The sequence below is a fragment of the Topomyia yanbarensis genome, chromosome 1 (genome assembly GCF_030247195.1).
Source record: "Topomyia yanbarensis strain Yona2022 chromosome 1, ASM3024719v1, whole genome shotgun sequence".
NCBI classification, from domain to species: Eukaryota; Metazoa; Arthropoda; class Insecta; order Diptera; family Culicidae; genus Topomyia; species Topomyia yanbarensis.
In genome coordinates, this window is record NC_080670.1 from 11,377,785 (window position 1) to 11,391,242 (window position 13,458).

The following is a 13,458-nucleotide window of genomic DNA, read 5'->3' on the forward strand; positions in this document are numbered from 1 at the left end:
TAAAATGATGAGTTCTGCGTTTAAAATATGCTTTCTCCGGTTGCCAGACGAATACCTGTAATTATTGCGCGTGACCATAATTGTCTAATTGTTTTAATGTGGTTGTGTGTACGTTAGAGGTATGTATTTTAGCGTTTAGTGACCGTGATTCTGAATATGATATTGGGTGTACGGTTCAGATGCGCGAGCGAAGGGCATAGCGGAAGCGCGTATCATCGCAAAGAGCACGAGTGTTTGTATGTTAACATTTTCGATCCCTTATGCTTTGTATGTCGCGTGAGTGTTTTAATGTCGCAGGTGCTAGTGTGTATGTAATTTCTCGAAGATAAATTCGATTTTATAACCGTGTGGCCATGCACGTATTCGTGTGTATTCTTGAATGATCGCGCGGATTGTGAACCTGATACTTGATTTTAAGAGTGCGGTCCAGATACTAAGATAGTGAGTTCCCCCATATAACTAGAGCTCCCGGACATGTCATCATGGAACGTGTTGTGTAGTAGATTGAGCGAACTTTTTTTGTTGATCCAACTAAAGGAATGAATCTAGTATGCTGCTAGAATCGAGGGTAGGGAATTTTGAACGTGACCGATTTATGATTGCGCAAACACGGACGATTGTGGGTGCATGCTTGAGTCCGCGTTTGTAAATTTATAAGTGCTAAGTCGTTCACGTGGTTACCGAAATGTTGGCGAGATCGCCGTTGATGATCGCAGTTACAATGTTGACGTTTGTGACCAGGTTGGTATTATCGCGAAGGCCACGAGCGTTTGTACGTTTGGAATGAATGTTTGTTAGTGTATATTGTACGCAATTGACTGTGTTAGTGAGTGTTGGTATGAATCTAATTTACGGTTTATCAAAATAAGAAAAATAACATGATGATAAAAAAGATGCAAAGATATGAGCTCGCCTAGGATATTGGAATCCAAACTTCCCGAATGAATCGATCCGAATGCTTGAATTCAATTGAATACAGGAAAAAAAGTAACCAACGAACCCTCGGAAAGATAAAATTGCATGCAAGACAATAAATTACCCGCTGTTTCATCATATATGCCATTTCTAGATCCATTTCCTGACTCAGCGGTTACAATATAATGACTTCGACAAATCAAACACACCGTCCCGCACCAGCTCGCATCTTGCATATACAGATAAACATTGTACTTGCGTATAACAATTGTACATTAACATGATCTTGAGCTTGTGCGACCACCATTATCGATCTGGACTAGCTGAATTTGCACAGAGAATCGGTAGAAAATTATGCTTGGGAGTAACGAAGCATCCTTCAATGTGCAACTCCTGGTAATCCCAAAATGTTTATTGTTCAATATTGCTTTTAGATGTTTGAAATCTCTAGGCTTCTGGCCACCTGGATACGGTCCAAATAGAATTTCGCCCAAATTGCAGTACCTTCTCTAGCTCATCATATCAACATTGAACAAGCAATTTAAAAAATAAGGTTTGTTCAGTTGCTTATCAGATTTGCACCACTAGGACGAACTTGGCCCTATACCCACTGCTCTATCATTGATGCGATGTTATATGACATAGAAGTGATTCAGCCAGGCATTTGCAGTTACGTGCAGACGACGAATGTCAACGTTCTCTCAAAACAAAAATTTATCACGATTTTTATTCGATTATTTTACGGGCGACAGCTAATCAGAAAGTCATATTGAAAGCCAAAAAATTCACGGAAAACGGATACCAAAACAAAACAAAACAAAAACAACAAAATGTACACAAAAGGCAAGGTAAAGATTTATGTCTTGAGCGATGAAAAATTTCGCTTTCATTATAAGCGAACAAATTAACGAACAGTTTTGTGTTAGATGTAGATCACTAATTGAACAAGAAATTTTCCTCATCTTTTATCATTCCAAGATCTGTGCCCGTAGTAGATGGCCATACAAAAAAAAAGTTGCAACAACGCGTTGAGCACACGTGTGTTGCTGTATGAAACCCCCAATGGCGAAAGAGGAAATTACTAGTTTCACATACCATTCCTACGTTGGCAGTTCCTTTTCTAGCGACTGGACGACTACCAAGTTAAAAAGTGAGATTCCGGATCAAGTAGGAATATGTGGTATTGACATGGTTTATTATCATCTGGTAAATCCACTCAGCGCTGTTTCGGACCGAGGCGACTTTTGTGTGCTGTTAGCCAAACGTATTAACATTTACACATAATCCAGCTGACCTTAGTACAAACAGTACCTTGCTTAGGCAACATCCTACTCTCGTGGCTATCGACCAATTCAGAACCTATCCAGAGATCTAATTGCCGTAATCCTAATTTTCAGCATCATCACACATCGCTTTTTGGCAAAGCCAATTTCGTTCATATTTTATTGTCCACTGCCAACCAGCTGCTATTATATGCTCTGTCGTCCTGCTTCTGTCACGACTCGGTGCTTATGCGTTATTTTTAAATCCGACCAGGCAGGCTTTTGCATACCGTTCCCCATAGCACCGGCCGGTCACTGAAGAGAGAAAGGGGCAAAAGTGTAAGTGTACAATAATAAACGGTCATAATCCTTGCTTTACCCATTCCGGACTTTTGCCCAAAAGACTCATCAAGAGACTAGCACTGCGGTTGGCACCCTATCAATTGTCGCTTTACGGGCTAAAGTTTCGTCAGGATTACGCAGCGAAGATAACTATTTATGGGAGATTGAGGTTTGTTTAAGAACGATTGTGTCCGATTGTTCGGCTTTTCGAAAATTGCTTCTGTACGGCAAAGTGTAATTTTCTCTTCCCTTTGGCCCACATCCATTCTACTGTAATTAAGAAAAGTTATATATGGTTTTCGATTGATTGACACCGATGTAGTGGAGTGCACTGGTTTTGTACTTTCTAGCAGAAATGCCAATGGAACATACCCAGTTTTCTGCACTTCTGCTAGAAAGAGCACAAACGGTGCAGTTTCAGTGCACTCCACTACACCGGTGTCAATCAATGGAAAATCCTAATAGTTATGGCATTGCCACAGTAGATATCGTAGATTTAAGGACCACTTTCGCGTTGATTGCTCCGCGACTAAACCCCAATTCAATTTCGTTGTCTTTCTATCGAATCAAATTAGACTTGTTCCCTGTAGGGAACCATGTCAATCGATATAGAAACCGGCTGAACGAAATCTGTCAAAACCTAACCAAGTACACATCAGTCAAACGGACCAATTTTTCTCGCCCCTCTACCAGTAGGATAATAAAATTTATGTTCCTTTGCGATTACTCACCGGCCATGTCAAATCGCGTCGCAACCACTACCAGAGCGTTCCTTCATACAAGAACAACAAAAACAAAACTCCTAAACGGTAGCGAGACCGGTCGGTGTGATAGGAGGCGGCGACAATTCTGCGTTACCGACTTCCCGAATATTTTTCACGCTGCTTCACCGATCGTTTTGTTTGGTTTTTTTATTCAACTGCCTTTCCTTCAGCTGCTTCCGACCGACACTTGAGCAAAATTTCCTTTGTTGATGTTATTAGAATGCTTATCTAACGCACCAACACCACTCCGCTGCTCTGACGGGAGCGGGTGAAAAACGCACTAACCCCAGGGGCAAAATCTGCAAACGATTCGCGATTCTTCACTACTACACACTTCCGTTCTTCACGTACGAAAGACCAGACTCTTTTTCTTTGTTTTTGTTTTCTTTTTCTGGATGGGAAACGAAACGTCACACGATAGCGTTATTTTATGCTGCTGCTGCTAATGTTGTCGCATTCGTACGCACACCTGCGCAAGATCGATCAGTGCAATCTCGCGCGAAGGGGATTGCGTTTCTCGCTCTTGCACAGATCTCGGTTCCGATGCCGTTTCTTTCTCTAAAAAATTGATGGTGGTGGTTCGCAATGTGTGTGTACTATTATTCAGCAAAACAGAACGGAAAAAGTGGTTGATTCAGCGGTAGCAGGGCTGCCAGATTTATTGTTAAAAATGAAAACTAAGGCCGAATGTTAAATATCCTAATTTTTTTATATCGAATTAAAAATTTGCTACACTTAGTTATTACAGTTTAACAAGTTTGATGATGACTACTGTTTAAATTTAAATGGACACTAATAGCATTTTCATTTTTTCCTCGTGCTACACCGGTGTAGTGCAAAAAGATAGATTACACCCACGTTTGAATGAGCACCAATTACGAATTTGTAATGCAGAATCAAAAATGAAAATGCCATGAGGTAAAGTTCACAAATCAGTCAAATAAAATTATTTAAATGTTCGCTTTTATAAAAAAAAACAAAAATTTATACCACAGCTAGGAATAACATATTTTAAATTTGATGACGAAACTAATATTTAAATGCCAAATTAGTTTTAAGAAACATGCACTTTTCAATTTATTTCATTTCGCCATTTCAAGGCCATTAAAAACGCGCATCTGATAGCACGGTCCACTACTACGAACCCACACCACCACCGGATTGCCATTTCATTTCCCCGCCTCAATCTATCTCCTTTACACAACAGAGTGAGAAGAGGAGTAACAAGAAAAAGCAACACCACCACCGAAATTCGCACTTTTCATGGACCGAAATGAGGAAAGCGATGTTTTCCTCGCTTCTCGGAACAACACCGGTTCGACGCCGAAACCAAAAACGGTTCACTTAGAACTCCCGTATACTGTTCGGCATCGAATTAAAACTAATAAAAAATCGAACAAATTTGCCAGCCTTCAACCACACGGCGCTTACTCTTCTTCCTGCACTTCTTAGCACTCGCACGATTCTGCCTCGGTGAGGAGCGCTTCAGCTGCAGCACATTTTTTTTTTCCTTGGAACTTCAAAACGAGAAAAACGCGTTATTCCCTGCGACCAGTGAGGATAGTTTAACTAACCGAACTATCAAGCCAGTCAAACACACGCGACCAGCAAACACTATTCGCGTATTTTTCGCCTGGTATCACTTAATTCATGCCCAATCAAAATCGGAGAAGAAAAAAACGAAAAGACGACGACCGACGGCGACGACGATTACCGCAATTTTTGCCTACTAATGACTGCTGCTGGATGGAGGACGACGATTCATGCTGCTGCTGTTTCTCGCACCACACTCTGCTCACAAACACTACACCAGCTGCCACCATCAGCGACGACGTCGGTCGCTTTTCGGTGCGAAAATGCGCGACGCGGGATGACAGACGCTCGCGACTGCAGCGCCGCCACGGGATTCACAGCGGATGGTGAGAGAACTATGTAGCCCGCAGCTCGCTTTCGACGAATCGCAGTGACAGCGCATGTTTTTTGTTACGGTGTCTAATTTAGACGTGTTTTGAATGGTCAGGTAATGGCGAGGGGTGCATTGATATCAAATTAGACGTCAGAACGAGAAGAAACGGGGCCATTAAACCTAATACAAACGTAAGCATCAAACTATAATTATCACTAAAACAGAACCATTTAAAAAAAGATTTATAATTTACCAAGGTATTTGTGCAACGTATCCATAAAATTGAATCAATAGAGAAAATTTTAAGACAGAATTCGCCAACTGTTTTTTTCTTCTCAGTAGAAAATTTCATCTTCTTTCGAACCCTGTAGAAAGTAACACAACACTGTAGCATTATGTTGGTTTTATCCAGCACTTAATTTGTTTAGATGGAACCAAGTTCACAATTACTCGAATTAAATTGCCTCAGGCTATATAAAAGAGTTTAAACTATTTTTTATGTGGTTTTCGAAATATTTTGAAACGAAACCTTGAGAAAACGCCAAACAAGGACTGTTAACATGTTACGAAAAGGCTAACGTTGTGGCAGGGATACCAGGTATTTCAAACTTCACATTTCATAAAAAAATATTTTCATTTGTCTTCAACGGCCAGGATTCTGAATCGGTTATTGATTTTGAGCCAGAATTTTACCAGATATCAGTCAGACATCTGAACAAATTTGTCTTTAGAATGAAAAACACCAAAGAGAATAGGGAAAGAGACGAATAGTGTGAAGCCAAAAATACCTTATTGAGCAGACCAATCGTGCAATGTAAATAAACATTACTCATGCCTGAGTTGGAGGAGATAAGTATTGAACTTCTATCAAAAAAGAAATTTGAATTTTCGTCAGAATTTAGTTCAATCGTGATTGTAAGGTGCATTCTAGAGTATATGTATGAGTAAAAATAAGCTTTAAAATTATTTCATCTCTTTGTTTCGAAATGCACATCGTTTGATAAACAAATCCATCGATCGACATACGGTTTGTTTTCAAAATATAATAGGAGTCATTTAAAGTGCTGCCTGTAGAAGCGGTTGCCAAAATTCTAGTGTTGAAATCATCATAAAGGGAGTGTTGCCGTTTTGACTGATTTTCACTCTTCGTCTCTTTCACTATTCTCTTTGAAAAACACGTCTTCACATTTCAAATGTCTTCAAAATGAAGACAAATCTTCAAATCTGGCATCTCGGCGTTCCCTCTCAGAACGGTTGGTTTCAAAATCGTCCAATGAAGGACTTCGTTGGATCCGTGTTGAACGATTTTGAAACAATTTTTTGGACGTCTCAGTGGGTTGTGGTATCCTACAACGATTAAATCGTTTGGTTACATTTTCGAAGGAAATAAATTTGAAATCGTTCTGAAATCAACCAAAATACGCTGTGTTACAAGCGTTACTTTCCGAGCCCCAGCTCGACCGGAATGACATTTGGTGCGTAAACAGCCAAGTAAACAAAGGGCTGATCAACAGTTATTGTTCTTTAGAAAACCTATGAACAGCTGATCAGCCAGGTAAACAAAGAGCGCACCAAATGTCATTCCGGTCGAGCACGGGCTCGGAAAGTACCGCTGTGTAACGCAGCGTGTACTGGTTCATTTTAAGAGTTGGAAAATTGATGTATGTAATAAAGAAAATTTTGTTCTTCATTACACGACTATTCACGGTCTGTTTATTCCTTTAGCATAAGCAGACCGTGAATAGTCTTTAGGTCGGACACTGAGCAACATTTCAACTAAATACTAGACTATCCCGAACCTCACAATAATAGCGGAGAAAAAAACATCTATAACCAAAAAACTAGTTACTCACCCGCATTACTGCTACTGATAAACTGCTTCTTGGTCCCATTGACCGCCGTGTTGATCATGTAGCCAATCTTGGTAAAACTGGACTGGCGCAATACGGGCCGTGGTGGAATTGGTGGCGGTGAGTTCGGACCGTACGGTGGGCTTGATCCCCCGCTGAAGTATTCGGGACTGCCACCGCCTCCTCCTGGTATACTTATTGGATTGGAGGGAACCGTCGTCGAACGACCCCATCGTCCCAGCGAGGGAGCGTTTTGTCTTATGCTAGTTTGAACTTTGGCTGTGGGTCGAAAGGAAAGAGATTGAATTTACTTGTCTTTTAACGCATGCTTATGACCAACTTTGAATAGATAATAGAATTAGGTCAATACTGCCTATAGAATTATTAAACCCAATATGTAAACTACCGATTTTGTGCAATGCAGTCGACTAGCGTTGATTGCCACCAGTTTCTAAACTGATCGCAATGATAAGAAACGTACTTCAAGTGTAGTGTTTTGCCATGCTTTTTTATTAAATCAGGCCACATTATTTGATGTGATGTATATAAAACACATGGAAAATACACCCTATTCGTTGCATGAATTAACCACAGAGAGCATACGTCCATCTTAAACGTTTAAGTCGTGCCAAAATTGTCTATTGAAAGATAATAGGGAATGGGATTTCCAGGAGTATTCGAGATAATGTATTTTCTGGTGCTGACTTAATATCTCATTGGGAAATCACTGTTGAGTTTGGCTAAATTGACAGTTAGTCACACAGATTGAAAAATGGCCGACATTGTTATATCTATATACACATTTGAAAAGGTAAAGGACAACCTTATTAGCCCTCGAGCAATTGCGCTGCTGTACTTTGTACAACCCTTTTGGGATTTTTCATTACCATTTAGTTGCAAAGACATTTATCAATGCCAAATTCCAATGTATTCCTCAGAAATCATGTTTTGGACAAGATACATTGATTTTGGTGCACTGATATACCTCAAGTGGAACAATACAATCTGAAATTGTTTGATAAAACCAGACCAATAGAACGCGCGATGTGGGAAGTTCGACCAGACAATATTCTGTTCAAAATATCTCGTGATCTCGATCATCCTTCGGCAAACTTGTTCAGAAGATCAAGAGCTATTCAATGGAAGATAAAATAGTTTGGAATAAAATTTTGCCACTAGATGACGCCTGTGAGCATGTTATTTTTTCAGTTTACTGAATCTCAAGATCTAGATTTTTTAGAAAGTCAGTATCTTTGACGAAGTTGCTAAGCAAATCGAAATCTATGAGGTGGTATAACGGCTGCATCAGAAAACTAACGTTAGCCGGCGCTAGTGAGCATGTCAGTTGTTCAACCTAATGAATCTTAATTTCCTGATTTTTGGCGAGTCAGTGCATTCGGCAAAGTTGCTCACCAGATCAAAACCTTCGAGGTGGTATATCTAATAATATGGGATTCTTCCAATAGGAGGCGCTAGTAAACTTGAGCATCTAATTTTTTCTACTGTATCTCAGTTTTCTGACTCTTTGCAATGGTGAATGTCACCAAGGGAAAGAATAAATTGATGATTATCCGAAAATAAGTTCACTAAACTGTCAGATGACTTTCCTCTTACTCAACTAAACCAATATTTTCATTTATGATTTTGGAATATGTACGCAAAGAAATTAACCCTTAAATGCGCAATGTTGTTTTAAAACAACATTGTGAAAACCATCTCAAAATTATCATAGTGACGTATTAAAACTGTAGGACAATTTTCAGAAAATTTGACAAAAATTGCTTTGCGCCTTTAAGGGTTAAGATTTGGAAGTAGTAAAACTCCTGTGTACTATTTCTGTAACACCAATCAACCACTCACGATGGTAATCGGTAAAAGAGGCTTCTTATAGCACGCACACAAATAATGATACAACCTTCCTAAATACAGAAAAATGCTAAACAAAAACAATTCTTCATCAATTTGTTCAACTTACTGATTTGATTCGAAAATCCTATAGCTCACTTATGATATGAATTATACTGGCATACTGTGGTAAAGACACTTCACGTCTAAATAGTTGCAATCTTGAGATTCAAAAATCATGAAAATGCATGCCTACTAGCGCTACCTAGTGGCAGAATCCTAAACTATTCAGTGTATCGCTTCGGTAGGTAGAATTCGTCATGTTCATTCACCCATCCGAAAGGCCATTATATATTGCCCAAGTATGCAGAAGAAAGTAGTGCTCCAAATGATCGGATCACGAAGTATTCTAAAGACTATCTGTGTTGTACAAAGTACAACGCGCGAGAGCTCGTGCTATAAAATTTGGGGCGAGTACCGGAGGGTTAAGCGGGCCTAACACGTTCAACATTTTTGTCAATACCAGTATTGACGATATTGTTACAATATTTCAGTCCCGTTTGAAATCCACATCGTGAATACAACTTTTTTCCATTACACGTACAATACTTTTGTCAATACGCTCTCTAGTATTGACAAAAATATTGAACGTGTAGAGAAATAATCTGCTAATCTTTATCTTGAACCGTTTTTAGCAGAGTGTATGTAAGGAGAGTGAAGACAACTGTCATGATTATTTGTCAGTGATATTCCAAACTAACAAACGAGTGTCATTCCAATCCATGAGACGTTTCTGATCAGCTGATTATTTCTTGTTTACTTATTCTGACGTTACTCCGAGGGGTGCGACGTCCGACAATATCGTTGATTCGATCCAACATCAAACGCATCGGACTAACAAAAGTTGGTTGTCGGACTAGTTTTTCTGTTCGCAGGAGTAGACTTGTTGACAGAACCCACCGCTGAATTGTCAAACAAACGTCTAATGGATTGCCTAATAGTTTTGGCCACATTTTTGACAGTTAACCCAACAAAAGGATAGGGTTTAGGGAGGTTGAATGGAAGGTGTGGTCTTATTACTTCAATCAAATAAAATAATATTCATTTATAATATCACGCACAAAAATAAAAACAAAAAAGCTAGACTACGTGTCGTTAACGTTAGCTGCACCGGAAATGATCAAACACGCACTTGGCTAAATGTCCTAAATATCAAAAAACACTCGGGGGAAATCCGGACCCAATTTTGTGTACGACTGAATATGTATTTTTCCATGTGCGTTTGCATATGCAACAAACCGAAAATGTGCACGCGAAAACTAGGTGCCGCATGCGTCGATTTTGAGATCAGAACTAAGTCAAAGCGGGCAAAGTGTTTTATGATTAATTAACTCAGCATTTCGCATTGGGGGCAGAGCCAAGTCGTATAATTAAGATAAATGATAATTATCACTCAATGCCCACAGAGTTGAGCACCTGTACTGCCGCTCGTCTAGCCGCTAGCAGCTAGGTTCTGACGCGAGCGCACGCACTATAAGTGGCAGTAATTTTGCGATTACTTCCGAAGGGGCAACCCTGCCATGTTCTAATGTTAGCATATACAATTTAGAAGCGTTTCCAGATATGCGCTTGATCAGTTCAAGTGCTGCTGTAAATTATTTCTGACAACAAAGGTTTGCGACGAGATAATATTTTGTCTGAGGACGCGAAACGGATGCATCTAGCAGGCGTGTGTTATTTACAAATACTGCAACTGCTGCACACTGGATCGGTCCGATAATAATCCAGTTCAAACCCGGAGAAATTGGAAGGATTCCCGATTGTTTTTATACTTTTTGCCAGTTGTTCCAAAGCTATCGATACACCTGCAAAAGACCTAATCATTGAGTCGAATCGACGCTAAAATTTGAAGGTAAATAAACCATTTGTTCGGGGTATTTCGAGGTTTTAGAGGAGCGCTACTGTGTACGAATGCATAGATTTCTCTTATATCAACAACGTTATTAATAAAAGGTAACATTGTTTCAAAAATTTACATTTTTTTCGTGAAAAACTTTCACTGAGATGATAACATCTGTGGCTAAAACTATTGTCAAGTAAGACCGATAGCGTCAAACAAGGATTTGTTTACCTTTCCGTAGAACATCAATTAAAAATTGCTTTAAAGTTTCTGAGATCGGAACCATATATTGCTAAATTTAGAAAGTTGAGTTGAAATTTTACTCTGCATTTAATCACCCAATCGTGTCTAAAATGATTATCAACATGAAAGCATAAAGGAAATATTATCTAGAGACCCCACAGTTTTCATTTCACAAAGAAATATCGGTGACACCATAAGCGCTATCTATCGGTAAATGGGTGTGCAAATGAGCCCGTAAGGCGAACGAAGTCTCTGTTCTTTTCAGAAATGTGTAGTTTCAAAATGTGTAGCGTCGGCATGGTTACCTTTTCGGTTTGTTATTTTTCATTTCGGCATCGTAAACACATGTTATGTTTTGAACTTTCAATATCGCTTGATAAGAGAAGTGGAATTTTTACCGCGGTGTCTCGATACTCATCATTTGTGTAAAGTACATATTCTCCATTGCTCACGTGAACGAGAAAACGTAGTCCAATTCTAGCTGTACATATATCAGTTTAATTATCCAAAATTGCTTACCATCAACGGGCTTGCTCATGCTAAGGTAATGTAAAACGTCCAAAACGCCGATCTTACGTACTGTTTGCTTAAGAAATGCTGATTTAATATCAGGATATTATTTTCAGGTAGTTTAAAGCAATTGTACAGGACATTGAAAAGGCTGGTGCGGCGGTTTTACTGATAGTAATTCTTCGAGTCATTTCGGTACCATTCGACAAGGTTTCGAATAGTTGAAAAAATCAATTTTAGTTATATTCAAATACTTTAATAAGTTGAACATGGAGATGGTGACGCATTTATATGATAAATCGCAGTAGAGTGAATTTATAAACCAACCAACATTACAATTTATCTTAATGTAAACCCTGGTCTGATGATATCGAGAAAAGGCGATCAGAAATATTTTTGATGTCCATAGAATCATTGAACTGGTCTTGTAATTGTGCTGTATGTACGAGTATCAAGACTATGATGTGTCTTCACAACCAATTCAGCGCTCGACTCGTATCTACCAAAGATGACAGTAAATTAATGTATTTGCAAATGATTTCAAATATCTTGGAATTTATTAAAGTTATTTATTTATTTGTCTTCAAATGATTTTGTTATTGTACGAACATTTAATACGACATTCGAACTTCAAGGAAAAGGCCTGCAACAAATTTTGAAATAAATGAAACCAATGGAAATGCTAGAGACTGCGACCGTACGTTCTCCTTTAAAAGCTCTATTTTTATCAGGCTGTAGTTCCTGATTATTATTGAAATGTTTAGCTTTTTAGATTTTTCATTTTTCTTAGATTTTTTCTTTGTGTCACTACTAGCTTGGAAACCGCTGTTAATTTGTCCGAGTTTGCAGGAAATGAGCATGTTTAAATACTTATCAGTTATAAGTATTGCACACGGGACACAGAGAACATCCATGATTAGTATATTGTCTGCTTCAATTTCATCCGCTTCATGACACACTGAATCTGTGGATACTTCCACATTTGGATATTTGAAAAGGGCTTGAATGATATCAATGAGTTCTTCTTTGACTCCGACAGTATCTAGTGCAAGTAATTCTTCGAAATTGTGTTCAAATATTTTGCACACGGCTTGAAAATATTTGAAAATTTCTTTGTTTTTATTCGTACTCGATCGTTATAACGTTTAAAATCAGCCAAAGCGGAATGGGAAGAGGAAATGTTTTCGTTGCTGCTGGTTACCCTTTGAAGACAAACGCTGTGTTTTAATTTGCTGCAAGCCCATCCGGTTGTCCAGTGTATGCTTGATAACTGATTTGTATCAAATATATCTTCTTCTACGTTGACCATTTCCTTGTCAGATTGCACGAGTAAATATTTTTTCCCGCACAATCTTTAACTTGCGAATATCGTCATTTGCCAGAATATATTTGCTTATATCTGGCTCTACATTTCCGATTCTTTTAGGTGCAAGAAGTTGGTTAATCACTATCGATTTATAGGCTGACGCGAATTCCGAGCAATCGGGGTGATTATTGTTCCCGTTTCACCAACGAATGATTGAAAAAAACCTGTTTAAATCCACCTAGAGGTGCAATTGTGCCTTTCTCATTTCTCCAAACTATGATTTAATAGCTGGTTCGTACAATATAACTTTATGGAAATGTCTTTCATTCTTATTACACTTGGTAAGTATATATAAGAGCACCTTTTTGCATTCATCGCGGTATCGGTTTGAATCGGAGTTTTCTATGTGATCGACCTCCACAACCCGTAACTCCGGTGCTGGAAGTCGGATGGAGATGGAATTTAATATCAGTTTCTGGGGACGCAACACCTTTCATTTGAGACTAAGTTGAGCAAATCTAGCCATTTTCGAGAAACCAATATAACCGTTATTCTGACTTTGGATGCTTCCGGATCCGTCGATGGTGGCCAGTGTGGCTAAAGAGACTTTGAATG

At 38.9% G+C, this 13,458-nt stretch overlaps 1 protein-coding gene across 10 annotated transcripts in view; it reads right to left on the reverse strand.

The window, feature by feature from the left end:
* LOC131676886 (protein phosphatase PP2A 55 kDa regulatory subunit) overlaps positions 1-13,458 on the reverse strand; it is a 94,984-nt gene that overhangs the window by 53,078 nt on the left and 28,448 nt on the right. For 4 of the 10 annotated variants that reach the window (XM_058956266.1, XM_058956265.1, XM_058956263.1 and 1 more), the window contains one exon: positions 7,043-7,318. In XM_058956266.1, coding sequence (XP_058812249.1) covers positions 7,043-7,318 — 276 coding nt within the window. Of the gene's footprint in view, positions 1-3,250; positions 3,842-4,714; positions 5,119-7,042; positions 7,319-13,458 lie in introns of those variants that run through there. The other 6 variants (XM_058956270.1, XM_058956267.1, XM_058956268.1 and 3 more) reach the window with 6 other exon arrangements.